We start from the raw sequence: 23,119 nt of genomic DNA on the forward strand, positions 1-23,119 counted from the left end.
AAACTGTTTTGTCTTTGTTTAGTCAGAGATAGTCTTAATTGAGACATATTGAACACTATCGCTGATCTGTTCTGGAAGGAGGTGGGTGAATCTCAGTGTGCTCCACAGGTCACCTAGCCTGCTTGTGTTTGGTGTGTGTATTGAGTAACACTTGATTGGTGGGAAATGGCTTTTTATTTCAAGAAATTTTCTCAAACTGGACCTCTACACATTTTAGTTGAATACCCCTGATCTAAAGAAACTCTAATGATGATGTCACAATCAGATTTTTGATGCTTATTAGGAACACCTGAAGTATTATTTGTACATTTAGTAAGACTTCTTATGAACTGTTTTAATCAGCACAGTCCATGTATGACGAATATCTGTTCTGGAAGGAGGTGGGTGATTCTCAGTGTGTCCCACAGGTTACCTACCAAATACTACAGATGATGTCACTATCAGGCATACAGTCTTAATCAAGACACATTGAACGACTGAGTCGACAGTATTGACGCTGTGTGTTGGTGTTCCAACACAGACGCTCTGACCACAGACTGCTGGACACGGACCACCGAGGGGGCAGAAGAAGACAGAAGATGTTGGCGGCGTGGCCATGATGGATAGGAGGACAGTCAGCGTGTTGGTGGTGATTTGGGTCGTGGCCCACCTCAGCTCCCTCGGGGGCGGACTCAGGGCCCCACGGAGGACCACAGGGGGGCGAAGGGGGCCCCCGGGGCTGACGGGAGAGGACGCCAACGGGGTGCCGCTCAGGCGCTCCAAGCGAGGGTGGATGTGGAACCAGCTCTTTTTGTTGGAGGAGTACACGGGGACGGACACCCAGTATGTCGGAAAGGTAAGAAATGTCTTTTTTAAAGTATTAACATGTAATATCAGTGTAAATGAAAAGGTGCTTTGTTCATTTCTCACGTTTGTAGTTAAATATAGTCGTCGGTGTCAAATGTGAAATGTTTCCAGTGAGACAAATCCACAGCTCCTGAACACCCCTGAGAGCTTTGTTTGACTCAAGACAATTGGACTGTTAGGCTTCCATAGCGAGGCCCTCTGAGCTCTAACACTCCTCTTTCTCACGCTCTGTCATTTCCTCGCTTTCCATCCTTTGTTTATTCTTCAGGGATGGATTTATTTTTTTCCCCGTTGGTAACTTTTTATATGCCGACATTTGAAAAGTCGCTACTTTTGTTGATGTAAAAATGTCTCATTATGTCCTATCTTGTCTATACATATTTATGAAGTTGGAGTTCTGCTGTGCATTTTATTTTCTAAATCCTCACCATCCATCAATCCGAATTTAATGCAAACTCTTCTGGATATTGCTTTATTTGCATATTTTGGTTAGATGAAAAATCTGAATTCATAATACGATGACTTTGGGAAGTTGAGCAGTGAAGTTTTAGGACAACAGTGAACAAGAGCTAAGCACCTGTGTGAGCTTCTCTGATAGAAGAGAGCAGCTCCACTCAGAGGAGGAGATGTTGTCCTTAATGAGATGTATCAAAGCAAATAGCCTCCATATTACGTCTATCTGCCGTTCTATCATCTTAGACCAGTGTGAGCCAGTCAGAGAATCGTGTCATGTTTACTCTATCAGACTTCCATCCATCCATCCATCCTGGTCCCCCCTGTCTGATGTACTTTATGCTGGCTGTCAGCTCTGTGCCTGTGTGGATGATGTCCACTCGGCTCACGTCAGCGGCCGTCCTGCCCTACAGTAAAATACGACTTCCTCCGAGGGCGTTATTTGTTCGACAAAACGACAACACAATGTCGACCCAGATAACAGTGGGGAATGTACAAGAAGACGGGCCGAATAATGCCTGCTTTACAGAGCGGAAGTCAAGATATCATTCTCCTCTTCCAACCTACTGTAAATGAGGAGATTGTGAAGCGTCGCGGCAAGGTCACGAGGACGAGCCAGGAGGAGGAAGAAAGGCTGTGTTGTGCACGGGGGCTGAATGGGGGCCGGTGTTTTGCATTCCTACGGTGTGTCCGCCGAGGATAGAGTCATCCCACTAAATGAGATTCTGCAACATACGTCCTCCCCGAGTGAGGGTTGACTTTCAGCTCAGGTCTAAAAGGATTACACCGGCTAAAGTATGAGAACAAAAGGGAGAGGAGGCCGGAAAAAAAAGGGGAGAGAAAAAAGAACGGGAGCGGATGAAGATCAAAAGTAAACGCGGAGCTTGATCAAACCGCTTTGTCTTCAGAGAGCCTGATTGATGTGCCACTCGTCCTTTTAGCTTGTAAAAGGACTAATAGCAAAAGCAGAATGGATTATCAGCGTGTGGTGTACACTTAGAGAGCCCCTTCTTGAGCCAGAGGCCTCGGCCTAAGAGCCCGTCTCCTGAAGACGCCATTAAGGCATCAGCCCTCGAGCACCGCACTTAATCATGACTCTGAGCGCTTGTTGTTTCCACAAGTAGATGCAGCTGGGCCCTTTTCTTCCTTCTCGGCTCACTAGCCAGTTGTGGCGCAGGATTGCGGTGTGTGGATCTTATCTGATTGCAATTACTGTTTGTTAATTGCTCGATAAAGTACAACTGGTGAATGAGGCCCTAAAGGGAGAAGAATTGCTTTTGGAGACGAACACGCGGCCCCGGCGCAGAACAAAACCATCTGCATCTGAGTCCTCAGGTGGAGGCCGTATTCTGCACCATGTAGTGGGTCTGAACGAGGCGAGGGATGAGAAACACAAAGGGAGAGGATTTTGTCATGGCGTGTGACATCGCGGCAACCCAAGTACACATCGCGGCACAGAAACACTTTTGTTCGGGAGGAAAAAAATGAATTGGAAATAACACAATGGCAGGTTATTATAAACAAGGAAGCAGCTCTTGACACGCAGTAAAAGATAGAATGATGAAAGTGCTCTTGAATTACAACATCCCGTCTCCGGTTATTTGGTAAACTCAATCGGCCCCGGTTGCTTTTCACGACAGCTTTATCGAGTTGTGAAGCGCTAACAAATGAAATTGCAAAGTTTTTTTCCCCCTATACGCTCCCCCCCCCCCTCGCCCGAACCAGGGCAACAAAAGCGGCTGAAAAGGGGGAAGGAATTAAGAGGCGCAGTGGAGGAGGAAGAGGCTCTTGTGTGTCTTCTCTCTCTCTCTGAGCCGTTTGGCTCATAATCCCAGAATATTGGCCGGTGGATCTTTTTCTTCTCCCCCCCCTGCAGGAGCGCCGTCATACTCTGGCTCTCAGACTCTGGCTCTCATTAGCAGGCGCGTTGCATTCAGGCCTCAGAGGGCCGTCGCTGTCACCGGGGGAAGGGAATGTTTGTTTATTTCATTATTTCTTACTTTACCAAAGGGCACATTTCCACTGAAAATGGTTAATGGCCTGTGGTTGAGGAGTGTTTGTGCTGCACTATCATATCTCATAAAGTATTTACAGCCTCTGATAGGCCCCGGTGGTTCTGGGCCTGGTGGGTAGACTCCTCGACATGTCTCCCTTACCCGCATGTATGTGAACAAACACACCCACAAACACTCGCCTCCAGGGCTGCCTGCGCGGGAGCTAGGGAAAAGCAGGGGAAAAGGGAAATTAACACAGACGTACACACACATCCCGCATCTGTATGAGTCGGCCGGCGGTGGAAGGATTCTGTCGGGTTACCGTATCATTTTCTACAGGCATGGGTCGGGTTTAAAAGTCTGTGTTCTGGTTCCTTACTGCAGCCCGAGAGGATGGGAGTGATTGATTTGGTTTATGATGAAATGTCAACTTCTATCAGGTTTGTTCTATCAGTTGGGTTCAGGTCTGTCAGAGAGAATTTGTCGACCTGTTGTGGTCCAGGTTGGAATCCAAACCCTCTGCTCTGTGTTGGGCCGAGTTTGAACTGGACACAAATTTGGGTTGGAATTGTAAACATTGTAGGATGTGTCGGATGGAGGACTCTTGTTAGGTATAAAAGCTGCGGAAAAGGGAAATGAGCCCAGACACGACGCACCTCCTGCTTCTGTACGACCCCCGGGGGAACAACCCAAAAGTCTTCTGGCGCTTTTGTGCGTGTTTGCGGGGGTTTGTGATTTTTGGTCTCCTTTCATTCTCCCCATCACCAGCTGCTCACCTTGGCACAGAGCGGAGGTGTTGCAACATGGCACAGAGCTGGCTGTATGGGCACCATGGCAACCCCCGCGGTTTCCAGCGGCGACCTGGAACACACATCGGCGGTGTTTGTTGATTAGGCGATAAGTCCCCACTTGTGCACCAGAAGGGGGCAACTTCAATTATGTTCCTCTGCGGCGCGAGCGGAGGAAGGGTTGTGATGAGGTCGTGCGGTGACGACGCCGGCAAACATCTGTCTGACAGCGTTACAGATGTCTGCGGTAGATGGGCCGACATGGCCGCGGCACCTCGCGATCGTTTCCCCTCGCTATCGTCCACCTACTACTGTTTAAAACGCCCCTCGGCTTTGTCAGGCTCGCTTTAATTGCATTTGTATTATCAAAGTTACCCGGCGTTTTCTCCCCGATCTCTCACTCAGCCAAGTTCTTATTCAAATGAGTTGCGACTAGATATCGGCGGCAAACTGTGCGGAATTGGCTGTAATTAAAAGATGTCATGCTCGGAATTATGCACGAGGACCCCGCGACAAAAGACACAATGGCAGATGTCCAGAAGAGGGGAATGTACGTCCGCTGACATTTCACCTTCAAGTCGCACAGAGCTGAAGTTTACACATCAGCAGGCACGTGCGTCGGCTATTTTTGAGCTCAGGCTGAGGCAACCATCTGGCTACGGACGAGGCTGCCAGTTCTCGACAGGCCAGGACACAAGGCCTTAAAGGCTAACTGGCTAATTGCCCCAAGCAGCCTGTTCCGCTGCCATCTTTCTGGCCTAACTCGAGTGAAGCACAAACGGCGGCCAAACCTCGGCCACGCTAACATTTGCCGCACTCCACGCTGATTAATTTTCACAAACAGACGAGTCGCCCCGCAAGTTCCTCGCCAGCAGATGTCTGATTGCCACTTCACTTGGCGCGGCACCTCTTCAAACTGCAACGCTGCAATAAGGAGGAACAGGAGTAAATATCATCTTCTGTGGGAAAATGTGCGCGGCCGTTGGGAATATTTGGGGATCACATAAAGGATGATTAAGTGGAAGGTTGTGGAATATTGAAGTGGGCCGTAAAAGTGATTGAAGAAGTGCTCAAATACTTCAGTAGAAGTATTAGTATTAGTTAAAGTAAACACATATTAGCTGTTAATCCATCATTTTGAGGAGAATCTGCAATTGGACAATAATAGAAAACACTCTTATCTAAAATGTTTCACCCAGAAGTGTAGAGACAGGCCAGGTGTTGTTTACACACCAGGTGAACTAAACCTTGTATCTCCAAACGCAGGTATGGACCTTTTCCTTAGGTCAGTTGCTGCTCTACACCGGAGTAAATCCTCTAACCTCTTTCCTCTAAAGATAAATGCATCGGACAACTGATACAAAACAAAAAACAAGGCTCTTTTCCGACACTTAACTATTATACAGTTACATCATGTTGGATTTTCAAGCAACTCGGAGCCACAGCTGTCAGGTTAAGGTGTCAGAGTGAGAAGAGTTAAGAGTTTTGCTGAGACGTAAGCGTGGGAGAAATATAAGGTGGAACAAAATGGAAATGCTCAAGTTAATACTCCAGCAAAGTAGGCGAGAAGTTTGGTGAAAGCATTTACAAAGCGTAATGATTACATCCAAACTAGGTCCTGGAGCATTTTTGAGGTATTTAGTGCATAACATGGGCCCTTAAGGATCCAAGGTAAAGCAATGAAAGCTCCTCGACATGAACTTTAGTTAGATACAATTATGGTCACCATTGCCTAGTGATCGGTCTGACACTTGTGCGATGTTGTGAAGCAGCTGAAGGAGTTCAATGGCGCCTGTACATGCAGAGCGTCATACAAGGAAACATTTGGCCATTTTGTAAAACCGCCAAAGCATGATTGAAGTATTTGCTTGAATGGGATAAAGCCCTGGTCCACCACAGAGATCAGGTTTGCTCTGGTTAGCTGTAAGTTACCGCTGCACTGGCGCCTCCTACTGGTCGACCTGTGCTCCAACAGGACTCCCACAGTCACTCGCACAGGCGTGGCGTCTCAAAAGGGAAAAATTACCATTTAGTGTTAAAAGTACTGAGTTGCTTTTCACCTCGCGTTATTACTGTGATCTAAATTTGAACGTAACGCTGTCTCACCTGATAATGAGCGTTAAGTACCCTTTAATAGATTGCGTCTTTGTATTTTAGCGCTCACTTTATAATCTCTGTGCCTTTTTGTATGATTCGGTGCCACAGGAGGGCAGAGGAGAAAAGACTCTATATCGACGTGCCAGGGCCTCATGGTGACCACACTGAATGCTCATGTGGCTTTCTCCTCTCCCCCTGTGAAAGTGTAATTGTATTTTCAATATAAATTGATCCGGGGGCCATTGTGAATGCACATCGGGCTGCCACATTGATTTCCGGCAGGTTTTTTTCCCCTCTAATTTGAGTGGAAGGGCAGCAGTAAATTCTCCTCAGCAGCGAGGTATGCAGCAGGGAGAGACGGGGTCACAATCTTTATTGCAGCAAGTGTCGCGGGGTTCGATACGCCAAGCCGCCTTGTAATATCCTTCAGGGAAGCGAGGAAAGAACTCTTCAGAACCACAAGATCACTCCGTTTCCATAGAAATGACAGGGGCCACAGCATATGTCACACTGTCTATCTCGCATCTCAGCTGAAAGGAGAGGACTCGACGGTTATTAACTGAATTGTTGTGCCGGCCGAGATAGGCGGCTTGATAGACAATCATAGAAAAGGACATTGCAGCTGTAACAGCGGGAGAAAGATAATAATGTTGAAGTGGATTGTTTTCATCCAACTGAGTCTCTGTTTGGAAGCACGTCGTGTAAAGCAGAACAGAAAACAAATACAATTCCGCCGTATATTCTCCGGGCTTGGTTAGACACGGAGAATAAGAAACAGACAGCTGTTGGTTTTAACCTGTTCTCAATAGAATAAGATACTGTTAGAGATTCTAATCGGAAAACGCAAAAAATTCCTCGACAGGCTCTTCTGGCGTGGTGAGGCAGGCAGAGAACTGAAATGAAAACTGTCATTTTTCAGCAGTGTTCATGCAGGGAACAAAATATTGTTAAAGATGCTAATCCACAAAGCTGTGCACGTCACATGTGCCGGCTTTGCCCCTGATAACACAGCATGAATTAGTAAAGCTTCCCAGCACCTGGGATGAAAAGCTTTTTAATATATGATGAGCAGGGAGACTTTGCAGCGCGCTCCCACGTGACCCCCCCCCCCCCGCCGCAGCGCACAATATCCCCCCTCAGTCTGTCCAGCAGCAGCACAGCCAAGAAACGCCTGCGCACACGACAACATCCCTACATCTCATTCTGCCACACTAAGAGGGAAATAACAGCACCGAGCACAGAGCCGCACGGGGACAATCTTCTTTCCTCGTCCCCAGCAACCCCATCCCCGCACGCATCAGCACCCCTGCCCTAACATCAAACCGTCTATTTGATCTCCTGCACGGGTCACCGCGACCTACGCACACTGGATCTGTGCGCCTTTGCGACATGCGTGACATTGTCAAGCTGCCGTCGCCTGTGGATCTGCTACACTGGTCAACACGTTTCATGTCATACTGTATAAAAGACTGCAAATCTAATTCCCGGTCACCATAGCGATCATGTGAGCTGCTAAAGATCCCTACGCAAGCATATAAAATAAGCACACCTGGTTGACGTCATTCCTGCCTTAATCCCCCTCCGCACACACACAGGCAGGCAGGTGGATATTGTGTGTCCAAAGCTACAGCTGGTAGCTTTACACTGCTCTTTGTTTAGTAGAGGCAGGGCAGGGCCGGGATGGATCTGTGGACGTATCGTATGACGATCAGCGACGCGTGGCGTAATGTCAGACCCAAACAGACCCAAATGCTCACACAAGTGCCCCGAAAGTTACTTTATGAGGAAAGGCTTGATCAACACAAGCACAAAAAGGTATTGAGTCTGAATTTGCACTTGTAATGCACTGCACAGCTTTTCCTGATACAAATGATACATTGTGTTTGCTGAGGGACGGAATGAGCTTCATTCAGGACGACTGACAATGACAGACCTCCTTCATAGAGCCATATACTGTCACACACGTATCAGCAGTGAGATCCAGACGCCTCCTTCTTTGCTTTGTACTCGACTTGTTTGTCCGTGTCGGTAAACGTGTGTCTTCCGTTTGCCCTTTACTTTACCACGCAATTATTACCATGTCCTCGCCTGTTAAAGGGGCGACGGGAACGGGGAGGGCAGCGGCAGGAAGGAGAAGAGAAGCTTCTGATGAGTTCTCTCCGATAAATATGTTAGCGGGATTTCGCGACAGAATTAAAATGTCAGAGCGCTAAGCTGCTGTTCATGCAAAAAAAAAAAGGGAGCGAGAGGGGGCGAGAGAGTGCGAGTAATAACAAGGACAGCCACGGGCCGAGCGGTGCTGGTGGGGGTCTGGCCTTGGCGGTTGTGTTGTTGATCGATCGCGGTTTGGCGGGAGGTGAACCCGTGCACACTCGTGCTGGTACTTCACAAACTTTGACCCGCTGGCATTCTGTTTTACAGCAACTGTGAAAATGCCACAGAGGCCCCGCGGTGAAAAACACGATAACAGCCAGCGAACGCATCTTCAGTGCTTTGGCTGTGTGTTTTTGTCTTGGCAGGATGTGCGTTTCAGGATGGGTATCATCATAATTCCATGACAGTTTACTAAAGATGATATGAATCTGTTAAATAACACTAAAAGCACTCAGGGAAGCTGTCAGCGCTCCTTTGCCAAGGCCCAGATAGGTCAAAGCAGAGAGACGCACAGCCAATCTGAAATTCTTAGTGGTGAAAGCAGCGATTCTCCTTTGAAATGTGATTTTGTTGACATCGTTGGTGCAAAGTGTTTGTTGTTGATGTTCTGCACTGTGCTTCACAATCAAGCAGTGCACAAGCCAGAGCTGTTCTGATTGTCTGTCGATGGATCAGATTTTCAGCTGCTCACATATTTCTCTGACACGGCATTCACAAGAGCAAATTAAGGAAATGTGAAAGCTTTCATAAAGCAGAGTTTGAATCACTGCTGTGATGTAATAATTATCAACAGAAAGCAGCCAAGTGGATGTTTTGATATGGAAAAAAACTGGCACAGCAAAAAATCCACCCACTAGAAAGCAAATTACTCTGGAATCTAATGGGATTTTTAAGTATCAATTGAAAAATTCTGCCAGTTGGGAAAGTGAAATTGCCTTACAACAGGCAAAGAACAATCAGGATAAAATGCTTTCTGACATCAAAACAAGTTGAAAAAAATTCAAATTAATGGATTTTTAGCTTCATACAAGCAATGGACCTGTATGGATTTATGTTCGGGGTTGAAAGAATGTAATGTAAAAGAATGTAATGTGCTGTGTTGTTTTTGAGTCACCGTAAAACATCTCAAGCTTTTGTTGAACTGGATATCGGAATGATGGCATCTTCTCCCTGTGTTTTCATCTCTCTGCAGCTTCACTCCGATTCGGATAAAGGCGACGGCAGCGTGAGGTACGTCCTCACCGGGGACGGAGCAGGATCCCTCTTCAAGATCGACGAGAAGTCGGGCGACATCCACGCCACCAAGAGGCTGGACCGGGAGGAGAAGGCCTACTACATCCTCCACGCTACAGCGGTCAACCGCTTCACCAACGTGGCGCTGGAGGGCGAGTCAGAGTTCATCATCAAGATTCACGACATCAACGACAACGAGCCCCGGTTCACCCACGACCCCTACAGGGCCCGCGTCCCTGAGATGTCAGACATCGGTACGTACTTGAATTAAATACTTTCTGAACAACTGGGGAAGATGGTACCGACCCAATTGGCGGTACCATTACAACAGACCCTCCCTCATGGTGTCGTCATGGTTCTGGTTGGGTGCCAAGTTCATTATTTGTGTAAACGAGGCATGAGTCAATCAGTGAAGCCCCTGATCTGTAGGTGGCATAACAATAACATGATTCCATTAAGTACCTACAACAAATTCAGGGAACTGTGCTGCCTTGGTGGAGGTTTGAGTTGTTCCTGATTAATGTCTCCTTCCTTTAAAACTTGGCAATATGATACATTTTAGTTTAAAAAATGTATTTATCACATTATTTTGTTTAGTTTTGAAATCTCAACATTGCTGCAGAAAGGGAAGATAATTGTATACAGTATGTAAAAATCACATTTATAGCACATAAAATAGACTGATTAAGGACTAACACAAATTAAGGTGTGTGTGTGCACCCGTGTGTGTGTGTGTGTGTGTGTGTGTGTGTGTGTCAGCGTGCGTGCTCCTGTCTCATCATAACTGGATTAAAAGGCTTATGATGCAAATAGGATAGACGTTATAGAACGCCAGTCTTACCGGATCAATAGGACTTTATCAATCATAATAATGATGCAGACTGAACAAAAAGGGCCTGACTAATTAATGAAGAGCGACTGGGAGCTGTTTTATAACTGGAAAATAAACAAGGTAACCCGTCTGTGTGCCGCTCACAGCAGCAGTGCAGATAATCTTTTAAATACGGTCTGTATCTTATTAAAACAGTGTTTAATTTAATTACTTGCATTTTCGGCTCTGTCATCACGCTGAATAATTACAGAGTCTATTTCTGCTGCGCCGCTTTCTGAGACAGCATCATTTGTTGTTTTTTTGTCTTATCATTTGTTCTTGTCATTCAGCACCAAATTAAAGTTTAATTCACTGTGTGCGCCAGCTCATGCCTTCGTCTACAACACTCAGTGGCCTTATGAATTTAGATAAACAATATGAAAAGGCTGCTAATCAATATGTGCGTGAAAGCGTGGAGTGAACTCGGTGTTCTGCTGCTGCTGTTGTTGCTCAGGGACTGAGGGACGTCACTCCTGCAGCATAGACGTGACAGAGTTGTCACTCGGTTCAGCAACCCAGTGAGAGAGGCCGCCACTTATCTAAGGGCAGCACGGGTGCCCATGGCAACAAACCGAGGTGTGATGTCACCACCTGGCAGAGCATGTGTTCACGAGTGACTGCGTCTAAACACTGTTCCTTTAAATGTGACACGCACTTTGGTTTTATAACGGTCTCATGGCACTTCTTCTTCTTGGGAACTTTTGGTCAGGAGTGACTTTGATGTATGTACGTCTCCTGTAAAGAGGAGAGGAAGAGGAGTCTTTGTTGTCATTGTACAGTACAATCTCAGGTAAACAGCCTGGTGGCTTGTTCAAGGGCAATGGCCAGGAGTAATTCATTGAAGGCACATGTTTTTGATGGTAATGGGAAGCCATCGTACATAGAGGAGTTTTCCTTTCCCTGAAGCTTAAAGTCAACGTTGCGATGTCTGATATGGATCAGTGATATTTTCTAAAAGCCGCCGTGGCAGAAAAGCCTCTTTCAGTCTAATTCCCTCGTTAAAGGTTTTACTGATCAGGGTTCGGTGAACTCGCTCAGGAATCCTCCAGAACTGTCAGCACTAAAGCAGACAGCAGCAGCCTCTCCACATACAATCCTTGTTTCCAACAGGGTTTTCAATGGATTTATAGGATGGGAACTCTGGTCTCACCCTCGATGACATGAAATTAGACAAGTTTCACAGGATCCTTATGACCACCGTACTGCACATTTCTATATTTATACCACTTTGTCATTAAATATTTCTACTCAATTAATTTTCTTCTGCATGTAATGAGGCAACACTCGGCCCCGCAAGGCTCCATTTGGGAGGTAGCACTTGCCTAACCGTTTCCCTTTGTTCTACTGAAGTGGAGCTTTCGCCTCCATGGAAGAAAAAAATGGATCAGTCATTCTATCCCATATTTGCCTTCTTAGACACCTCAGATCTGTGGATACACTAATAGGTTTCTTGGGGTTTGCAAAGAAACAGTATCAAACCTGCTTGTATGCTTAGCAAGATATACTTAGAAAAATACATTAGGACTTATCGATTGCACACGAAAATCAATCATGTATAAGGGTGTAAGTGCCCGGAGTAAAGATTGGTTTAGCTAATGCAACAGGACAGAAATCATCAGTCACATTCTGCATGAGCGTGATTAGAAGAGGAGCCGACACCTCATCAGAAGGCGCATCAACTTAACCAATTATCCAGCGGGCCATTTTCAGCGTTATTGAAGAGTTGATCTAAATCATTGTCATGAATCTTCCTCCTGCAGGCACCTCGGTAATTCAGGTGACGGCCATAGACGCCGATGATGCCACATATGGGAACAGCGCCAAGGTGGTATACAGCATCCTGGAGGGCCAGCCGTACTTCTCTGTGGACCCAGATACAGGTCAGTGTCAAAAGAGTTACAACAAAGTACACACAAGTCACCAAAATACTCCAACAAAGTGAAGATTTTAAGGGAAATTCTGTCTTAACTGATTTTTTTGTGAATTGGAGCATTTTTAGCCTTTACTTACAAGTTCCTTGGGACTTTGAATGGACCAACTGTTAGATATAAATTATTTTGGACCCCCATGCTGTAAAGATGCATGTATATCTCAACAACATTCTCCAAGCTACTACACAAGCTAACAACTGATGTGATAAAGCACCTGTGAGATAGTAAAGGATAGAAATCTTTGAAAATGTATAGAGGTTTTGGGTCAAAGATCATAGGAAAAAACATTCTAGGCAATGGTGAACATATTTGCAATTAACGGAACTCATGTAAAGGAGCTTTGAAAGGCTTTATTATGTGTTCTCTGGATCCATAAGGGTCCATTCTATGGACTACGGGTCTTCTATGGATATTTTTGAAAATATGAACCACGTATACCCTTATGTTTTTGAAAATCTGTTCAAAAAATGTTTGCTCCAAACTCACACCCCTGAATCGTTATGCCATGTGGATGTTGTGTACACATTTCTAGTTTTTTATCTCATTCCTGGGCCAACATATGCAACGCTTAAGAAATGGAAAATTTGGTCCATGTATACCCTTATGCTTTTCAATATCTGACCAAAATTTTAATTTGCTTTAAACTCACACCAATGAATCCCCGTGCTATGCAGATGTTGTGTATACATTCCTAACTATTTATTTATTTCCCGGGCCAAGATATGAGCCGTTGAACATTTTTGAAAATATTTAACCATGTATACCCTTGTGTTTTTGAAATCTGACCAAAATGTAAATGTGCTCTGAACTCACACCAATGAATCCCCTGCCATATGGCTGTTGTGTATGAATTTCTAGCTATTTATCTCTTTCCTGGGCCAAGAAATTGGCCAGTGCAAACATTTGAAAATATGAACCATACCCTTGTGTTTTTCAAAATCTGACGAAAATTCAAATTTGCACCAAACTCACATCAATGAATCCCCCTGCCATATGGCTGTTGTGTATGAATCTTTTTCCCAGGCCAACATATGGGCTGCCAAAATATAATATGGTCCATGAATAGTTAATATGTACAGTTACCATGTAGTCTTTTAATTTCTGAATCATAAAACATAATCTTGTTCTGTACTTAGTATTGATATATGCATCAGCCTCAAAAATCCAATATGTGTATGGCTGCAATAAGACAATATGAAGTAAAATATCCAGCTTCTAGAACATCCCATCTGAAGAATCCTTTTTCCTCACGTCAGCTTCCTCTCAGGCTGATGCGCAATGGGGATTTGTAGTAAACATAAATCACCAACCCCCAAAATGTAGCTGCTTACTGGTTTTAATCATTAATGTGCGCTTTGGAACGCAACCTGCTTGTGTCTTTTGCTTAAACAAAAGGGGGGAAATGGCAAAAAAAAAGCCATTTGCAGATTAGTGGAGGGATTAACAGTAATATGGTTTATCCCACATGTGCAATGTAAGCTGACATCCCCTCTTACACAAAGACATGCCTGGACATCACATTAAAAACAGGATTTGTCTTTCCTCTCCTCCTCCTGCGTGTGTGTGTGTGTGTAGTTAAGCAAAAACAAAGGTAGGCTGCGATATAGAGCGAGAGTTGTTTTCTAAGCCCGCCATATGTTCCCCTTCCCTGTTGTCTGTAAGATAAATGGAAATATGTTTCGGTCTGGCCCAAAATATGGATTAAAATACGTGCTGGATATTCCGAATTAGTATTTCCCAATGTTTGATTGGCAAAACAGTTACAATCAAAACCACAAATCAGTATCTGGTAGTTTTCCAGCTTTTTCTACAGCCTGGAGGTCACAGCAAACAATTCAAACGTTTTTGTCTCTTGAGTCCCGCTCAAAGCCAGCTGTTACACCTTAGTCACATTGGGAATGAAGCCACACTTTGGAATAATCCTACTGGTAATGAAGTAATAAAGTATAGCTTAAGATGCATGAACAGTGAGCAGCTCTAATATTGTCAGAAGAGAGTTACAATGTGTATTCTAATTGTTTTTGTTATGCTTGAGGGCCAGCGAGCAGCGCGCAGCTTTCACTTCCACATTGTTTGGCACGCGGAGAAGTTTCGTCAAAGCACTTTTTTATATTTAGCACGAAATGTAGTTTTTCATCTGGGCTCTCCTTCCCTCGCCCTTGCTCTCTTTTACGAGGTCTTACGGGCCAGACAGGATTTAAAGCTCTGACGGCAGACGGAGCTCGGCACCTTCTGAACGCGCTGCCAATTACCGCGCCGCTCGCCTCTCTGTCCCGGCTCCAAACTGCACATCTGACGCCTCAAAGCACCGGCGTAAGCAGCCGCACGCCACTTGAAAGGCCAAACATGAACACTCTCCCCCGTTCCAAAGGGAAGATTAATGCCGCCGAGTCTATTTGGAGTCGGAAGCTACACTTAGAAAATTAAAGGAATACGCTGCGCTTTTGGTGGAAGGGGCCCTTTGCTCCTGTTACCCTTTAAATCAGGAGAGCGCAGACGCGGCGTTATGCTCCTGGGTGGTTGCTGGCTGCAGATCTCCGTGCTAACATTTAGCGAGCCTAGTGAGGAAGAGGAGTGACCTTTCGCTAATAAAATCTTCTTAGTGGTTTTAATTATGCGGCCTGGAGATTCATAAATCTTCAAAGATGAGATATCATTATCTCCGTCCAGGCGAGCTGATGCAGGTTTATTTTAGGAAGTACTGCAGGTCAGTGCTTTGTGCGCTCAACTGTAAATTTTCTGCCTACAGTCCACAAAGGCGACCGTTTCATTATTTCTGCATCATGTTTCAATGGGACTGGTGTGATTTGCTGCGTAGCGTTTGGGAGGATGACCTGGAATTAAGGGTCAGAACAGCAAAAACTTCTTCCTTACATGTAAGATAGTGGCAGAATTGTTGTATCGATCATTACGTTTGGTGTTACTGCAGAATCAGGCAATAAATCAATATTCTTCCAAATGCAGACGCAATAATTAGATGGAAAACAGCATAAATCAAAGTGTTTTCCCTCAGAGTAACAGATGTTGTGATTAAAGATGACTTTACATTGAGACGCCTCCATGCATTTCCTCACCTAGCAGACTTTTTCTGTAGTTTCTTTTTCTCTAACAGCATTTTGGTTCAGCGAGTGAACGATAACCTACTTCTGCCTATCAACAAAACCATTAAAAGTAGAAGTTCAACCATAGAACCTTCAACAATGTAAAAAAAAAATGTACATATTTGTTGTAGCATCTTTGAGTTTAGTTTAAAGAATATTGAGTTGATGCTTGATTACAACACAACGTTTGGGTTTGAGTGTTTGGATTGTACTTAGTAAAGTCCAATAACATCAATGATTAAATGTCCCAAAGAGGCAGCAGTTAGATGAGCTCCAATTTTTGGGTTGAAAAAAGCTTTTGGATCCAGTAAGGAAAGATGAGAACAAGAAAAGTGAATGACAGAAGAATACAATGTGATGAAATAGGATTAAAACTAATGATTTCTTTAATAATATTCTCATTTTAAAATGGAAAGATCTCACTTTCCCACAAGCTACAAGTACCTGCAGCTGCCTGGTTGTTGTTGAGGCAAAGTTTCTCAATATGGCAAATGCAAAAACAGCCTCTTTCTGTCTGTGTATGACATCATCACACTCATGCACGTTGTTCTTGTTTCCCCTCTTCAGGTCTGATCAAGACAGCGCTGGCCGTCATGGACCGAGAGTTGAAGGAGAACTACCAGGTGGTGATCCAGGCCAAAGACATGGCCGGCCAGATGGGGGGGCTGTCAGGGACCACCACTGTCAGCATCACGCTGTCCGACGTCAACGACAATCCGCCGCGCTTCACCAAGAGTGAGTACACAACCAGAACCATGGTAACAGTTACTATAAGACAGATGTGTGATAGAATACAGACGTTTGAGGGCTCCTGGGCTCTATAGGGGGTCAATGTATGGTCTGTGGCCTGGTAAGTGCCATCAAATGGCTCCACCCAACAATAGAACGACGTCATCAACCTGGTTTGGATTAAATTTTCACCCCATATAATTGAGTTTTGTAACATTGCCTCCATATCACACACACACACACACACACACACACAGCTGACCCACAAATCTATATACACTTTAAATACTTCGGAGCTCAATATGTGGTGCATAGAATTGCAATCGGACTTTCGTGCAGCCTTAACGGTGAGGGGCCACCAGTCCACTCCACCATTGTGTGTTTGTGTGTGTGTGTGTCCATCTGGTGTCAGCCTCAGTCCTGGTGGATTATTGCGGGCAGCTCTGGTTATTGTGCGACTGAGGCGGCCTCTTAAAAGTCTGAGAATAATTAAATATAAAGCCATACGACGAAGCGAGGGGTCCCGCAAAGTGCATCAGATCAGCCCTGTAATCCCTGTTAAATGAAGAAGAGTACATTCACTGGGCTTTATCTGCCCTCCTCTTCCTCGCTCCTCTCTCTCCCTCTCTTTCCTTCCGTCTTTCACTCCATAAAGCCAGTCTCCTCTCACTTTAGCGCTCTAACTGCCCTCGCTGCGGTTCTTCCTCCTCTTTCGAAGTCATCAATCATCAAATCCGTGCTCTCTACACTCCTCCACTCGTTCACATTGTCTCTCGCCCCCTCCCCTCCCCTCCCCTCCCCTCCCCCCCTCGCCTTGTCTCTCACTTCCCCTTGTACATCTGGCAAATGGCAAAGGCAGCTAGATCAGATTGACAGATTACTGGTGTCATTGTGTTTTCCCCTCAATAACGTGTATGTGTGTGCGCGGGTGTGTGTGTACACATACAGTAAGCACACGTGTCAGGCTGTGTGTTTGTGCTGAAGAAGCACACGCAAAGGCAAACACAGCAGCCTTCTTGTGACAAAACGCACGCGACCGCAGAACCCCGTCCACCATTTATCACTCCTACCAGCCGGAGGAGGAAGGGGGGAGGAGGGGGGACGCGCACACACACACACGCACTGTCGCTTCAGCTTTCCGCCAATGAAGGAAGAGGAGAAAGAGAGAGGGTGGGAGGGAGGCGGATACACAAGGGGATGCAGGGAGGTGACAGGAGAGGAAGAAAGAGGGGCCGACAGGGAGACAGGGAGTGATGGAAGGGGGGATGAAATGGGTCTGCTGGGTGACAGATTGAATGAGGGAGAGAGAGAAAGAGGGAGAGAGAGAGGGAGGGAGAGGGAGAGGAAGAGCGAGCAGATATTGTAATGGGACACCCAGAGGAGGCAGAGTGTCAGGGAGCGATATCATTGTTGTCTGCTGGAGTGATGCCTCTTCTTCTCCGCCCCGATGCTAAATACCTGTTAGCCGAGGGGGAAACCTTCGCTTCTTCTTCTTGTCCTTCTCCTGGTGCCGCGGCGGCGAGCAGGCGTACCAACGAGCGAGCAGAAGTGTCAGCGTGGCCCAGACCCGCCGACTCAGGCGTTTGCCAAAACGCTGTCAGCATGTTTTATTAGTGTGTCAGTGGTGTTTGTCTCGGCGGGCTGTGTGTATATCACGCCGCTCCCCCTGCAGTCCAGCTATTTATTTAAGCATACGAGATGCAGAGGGGGCCGGGCTGCTCCCCCCCCTAACGACAGGAAGCCATCAATTCACCCGCCGCCACCGCAGATGCAGACCAGGAAATCCTCTCGCCAAAGAAAGAGAAAAAACAAAAGCCACAAGCAATTAATTTACGTTGAGCAAATTGGCTGTGGATTTATGTCGCGTCCTAAACTTTAAGTATGAAACACAGCGTGAAACACTGGAGGCCAAATGTGGACTTTAACTAACTGTTCCAGTCTGAAGCACCACAGTGGACTCTCTCACACACACGCACACACACACTGCAGAATAGAGACAGAGCCAGAATACATGGAGACTCAAGAGCTCAGTTCTGGATCAGGACTTTATTATTATGATTTTAGTTGTGGTCCAACTAAAATCATCCTTACATGTTTCAGCCTTCATCCTGAATCTGATCTTTGAATTTTTCACATGACAGCAACATTTCATCATATATGAGATGAAGGGAATGCAGAAGGAGGGAGGGAAAGGAAGAAAGAAGTTGAGGAAAGGAAGGAAAGTAAACAATCCTCCAGCTGATGTTATTAAACTGCAAAGTACACAGTTAAATACTTAACAGTTTAACAACAAGTACCTCAAAAGTACTTTACTGGCTCTCTACTTCATTTGTTCCCTCCGACTTTCACTTTCTCTCCCTGACCCCTCTCTCTCTCACTCTGAATCTCTCTCTCCCTTTCATTTACTGCGTCTCTCGCCCTCTCTCTCGTTCATTCACTGTCTCTCTCTCTTTCTCTCACCTCTTCCCTCACTAGAGAATAGGGAATCACTGGTGTTTTGGCGTTGTTTTGTGCGAGGTCTCCGTCCGGTCAGGGTCCTTTTCATTCACGCAGAGTTACAACCTATTTGTGAAAATGCTTGAAAAGACGATTCACTGGCCTTAATAAATCAAGCCTTTGTGCGAAAAATCGAAACTTGAAGAGAGATGGCAAGGACGCGAATCTCGGGCTGCTCACATTCTCCCTCTCTGACTCACTCTGCCAATCAGGAGGCTCTAGAGCTTGAGAGTGTTTAAGAGGGGCTGTGTTGTTTTCTCAAAAACACGTTGAGATTTGAACCAAATCTGGAGGAAAGTTGACCCTGAAGAAGACAAATAGCACATAGAAAATAATCCCCCTATTAACATCTTGGAAACTATTGGGTTTATCTGAGATGAATTGAACTGGTTGATTGCATCTGTTTTAATTTTGGGAAGAATTCATCTAAATCCGGTTTTCTCCATGGAGACAGCAGGACCCGTGTCATTTTTGGAAATTGGACGAAAAATTGAATTTTGCCCAAACTTACAAAAAACAATCCTCGAGTCGCGTAGATGCTGTGTTTCTGTTTTTGGGGTGGCAGTGGCTCAGTCTACAGAGTCACTTGCCTGGAAGCCGAAGGGTCGCAGGTTCGAGTCTCAAGAGGACCACGACGAAAAAACAGACGATGGGCTGGTGACTGGCGCATCTCCTGGGCACTGCCCCCCCAAATTGCTCTCTGGCCCCCCCTCACTCAGCATCTCTATACAAAATTGCTGTATGGGGGTGTTAACGTGTGTGTGTTTCAACTGACTGTGTACAACAAAAATGCAAAGCATACAATTGAGTGAGGAAAAGAATTTGCCCTCGGGGATCACAAAAGTGTATACACTGTCGTTTTGGGGAAATTGGACCAAAAATTAACTTTGCCCCAAACTTACAGAAAATAATACTGGTGTCTTGTAGATGCTGTGTTTTTAAATTTTAGAGCTCCAGCTCTTAAATTCGCCAATACATGGGCTTTTAAGAGAATCAAATGATTTGGTCCATGTATACACTGTCGTTTTGGGAAATGGGACCAAAGGTTAAATTTGCCCCAGATTGACAGAAAATAATCCTCGTGTCCTGTGAGTCTGTGTTCTTATATTAAAGAGCTGTAGCTTTAATACGAACCAAGATATGGGCGATTTACAAAACAAACAATTTGATCCATGGTTGCACTGCTGTTTAGCGAAATTGGAGCGAGAATACAATTTTCCTCAAACTTACAGAAAACAATCCTGGTGTCCTGTAGATGCTGTGTTTCTGTGTTTGGGGTGGCAGTGGCTCAGTCTACAGAGTCACTTGGCTGGTAGCCGAAGGGTCACAGGTTCAAGTCTCAGGAGAGCTCTAGTTCTTAAATTCGCCAATACATGGGCTTTTAAGAGAATCAAACGATTTGGTCCATGTATACACTGTCGTTTTGAGAAATTGGACCAAAAATAAACTTTGCCCCAAACTCACAGGAAATAATACTGGTGTCCTGCAGATGCTGTGTTTCTAAATGTTAGAGCTCTAGCTGTTGAATTCACCAAGATATGGGCATTTGAAAAAAAAAAAACAATTTGGTCCATGTATACACTGTCGTTTTGGGAAATTGGACCAAAAATAAACTTTGCCCCAAACTTACAGGGAATAATACTGGTGTCCTGCAGATGCTGTGGTTTTAAATTTTAGAGCTCTAGCTCTTGAATTCACCAAGAAATGGGCTTTTTAGAAAAACAAACAATTTGGTCCATGTATACACTGTCGTTTTGGGAAATTGGACCAATAATAAACTTTGCCCCAAATTTACAGGAAATAATCCTGGTGTCCTACAGATGCTGTGTTTCTAAATTTTAGAGCTCTAGCTCTTGAATTCACCAAGAAATGGGCATTTGAAAAAAACTAACAATTTGGTCCATGTATACACTGTCGTTTTGGCAAATTGGACCAAAAATAAACTTTGCCCCAAACTTACAGAAAATAATACTGGTGTCCTGCAGATGCCGTGTTTCTAAATTTTTAGAGCTCTAGCTCTTGAATTGGACCAAGATATGGGCATTTGAAAAAACAAACAATTTGGTCCATGTATACACTGTCGTTTTGGGAAATTGGACCAAAAATTTTATTTGCCCCAAACTTACAGGAAATAATACTGGTGTCCTGTAGATGCTGCGGTTTTAAATTTTAGAGCTCTAGCTATGGCATTTGAGAAAAAGAAAACAATTTGGTCCATGTATACACTGTCGTTTTGGGAAATTGGACCAAAAATAAACTTTGCCCCAAACTTACAGGAAATAATCCTGGTGTCCTGTAGATGCTGTGGTTTTAAATTTTAGAGCTCTAGCTCTTGAATTCACCAAGAAATGGGCATTTGAAAAAAACTAACAATTTGGTCCATGTATACACTGTCGTTTTGGCAAAATGGACCAAAAATAAACTTTGCCCCAAACTTACAGAAAGTAATACTGGTGTCCTGCAGATGCTGTGTTTCTACATTTTAGAGCTCTAGCTCTTGAATTCACCAAGATATGGGCATTTGAAAAAAACAAACAATTTGGTCCATGTATACACTGTCGTTTTGGGAAATTGGACCAAAAATAAACTTTGCCCTAAACTTACAGAAAATAATACTGGTGTCCTGCAGATGCCGTGTTTCTAACTTTTTAGAGCTCTAGCTCTTGAATTGGACCAAGATATGGGCATTTGAAAAAAACAAACAATTTGGTCCATGTATACACTGTCGTTTTGGGAAATTGGACCAAAAATAAACTTTGCCCCAAACTTACAGAAAATAATACTGGTGTCCTGCAGATGCCGTGTTTCTAAATTTTTAGAGCTCTAGCTCCTGAATTCGCCAATATATGGGCTTTTTAGAAAATCAAACAATTTGGTCCATGTATACACTGTCGTTTTGGGAAATTGGACCAAAAATAAACTTTGCCCCAAACTTACAGAAAATAATACTGGTGTCCTGCAGATGCTGTGGCTTTAAATTTTAGAGCTCTAGCTCTTGAATTGGACCAAGATATGGGCATTTGAAAAAAAAAAAAACAATTTGGTCCATGTATACACTGTCGTTTTGGGAAATTGGACCAAAAATAAACTTTGCCCCAAACTTACAGAAAATAATACTGATGTCCTGCAGATGCTGTGTTCCTAAATTGTAGAGCTCTAGCTCTTGAATTCGCCAAGATATGGGCTTTTTAGAAAAACAAACAATTTGGTCCATGTATACACTGTCGTTTTGGGAAATTGGACCAATAATAAACTTTGCCCCAAATTTACAGGAAATAATCCTGGTGTCCTGCAGATGCTGTGTTTCTAAATTTTAGAGCTCTAGCTCTTGAATTCACCAAGAAATGGGCATTTGAAAAAAACTAACAATTTGGTCCATGTATACACTGTCGTTTTGGCAAATTGGACCAAAAATAAACTTTGCCCCAAACTTACAGAAAGTAATACTGGTGTCCTGCAGATGCTGTGTTTCTAAATGTTAGAGCTCTAGCTCTTGAATTCACCAAGATATGGGCATTTGAAAAAAACAAACCATTTGGTCCATGTATACACTGTCGTTTTGGGAAATTGGACCAAAAATAAACTTTGCCCCAAACTTACAGAAAATAATACTGGTGTCCTGCAGATGCCGTGTTTCTAAATTTTTAGAGCTCTAGCTCTTGAATTCACCAAGAAATGGGCATTTGAAAAAAACAAACAATTTGGTCCATGTATACACTGTCGTTTTGGGAAATTGGACCAAAAATAAACTTTGCCCCAAACTTACAGAAAATAATACTGGTGTCCTGCAGATGCCTTGTTTCTAAATTTTTAGAGCTCTAGCTCTTGAATTGGACCAAGATATGGGCATTTGAAAAAAAAAAACAATTTGGTCCATGTATACACTGTCGTTTTGGGAAATTGGACCAAAAATTTTATTTGCCCCAAACTTACAGGAAATAATACTGGTGTCCTGTAGATGCTGCGGTTTTAAATTTTAGAGCTCTAGCTATGGCATTTGAAAAAAAGAAAACAATTTGGTCCATGTATACACTGTCGTTTTGGGAAATTGGACCAAAAATAAACTTTGCCCCAAACTTACAGGAAATAATCCTGGTGTCCTGTAGATGCTGTGGTTTTAAATTTTAGAGCTCTAGCTCTTGAATTCACCAATATATGGGCATTTGAAAAAAACAAACAATTTGGTCCATGTATACACTGTCGTTTTGGGAAATTGGACCAAAAATAAACTTTGCCCCAAACTTACAGAAAATAATACTGGTGTCCTGCAGATGCCGTGTTTCTTAATTTTTAGAGCTCTAGCTGTTGAATTGGACCAAGATATGGGCATTTGAAAAAAAAAAACAATTTGGTCCATGTATACACTGTCGTTTTGGGAAATTGGACCAAAAATAAACTTTGCCCCAAACTTACAGGAAATAATACT

General features: G+C 44.3%; 1 protein-coding gene across 1 annotated transcript in view; it reads left to right on the forward strand.

Moving 5' to 3' along the window:
* The first annotated feature begins 593 nt into the window (after positions 1 to 593).
* Positions 594 to 23,119, forward strand: part of LOC143007006 (cadherin-6-like) — a 40,680-nt gene continuing 18,154 nt past the window's right edge. The window contains exons 1-4 of the mRNA XM_076158391.1: positions 594 to 835; positions 9,525 to 9,819; positions 12,197 to 12,316; positions 16,036 to 16,203. Of these exons, the coding sequence (XP_076014506.1) occupies positions 596 to 835; positions 9,525 to 9,819; positions 12,197 to 12,316; positions 16,036 to 16,203 (823 nt within the window). The 5' untranslated portion in view covers positions 594 to 595. The remainder of the gene's footprint in view (positions 836 to 9,524; positions 9,820 to 12,196; positions 12,317 to 16,035; positions 16,204 to 23,119) is intronic.

This window comes from Genypterus blacodes, unplaced genomic scaffold, assembly GCF_046128005.1.
Source record: "Genypterus blacodes isolate CSIRO-AG114 ecotype Tasmania unplaced genomic scaffold, CSIRO-AGI_Gbla_v1 ptg000076l_1, whole genome shotgun sequence".
Classification (NCBI taxonomy): Eukaryota; Metazoa; Chordata; class Actinopteri; order Ophidiiformes; family Ophidiidae; genus Genypterus; species Genypterus blacodes.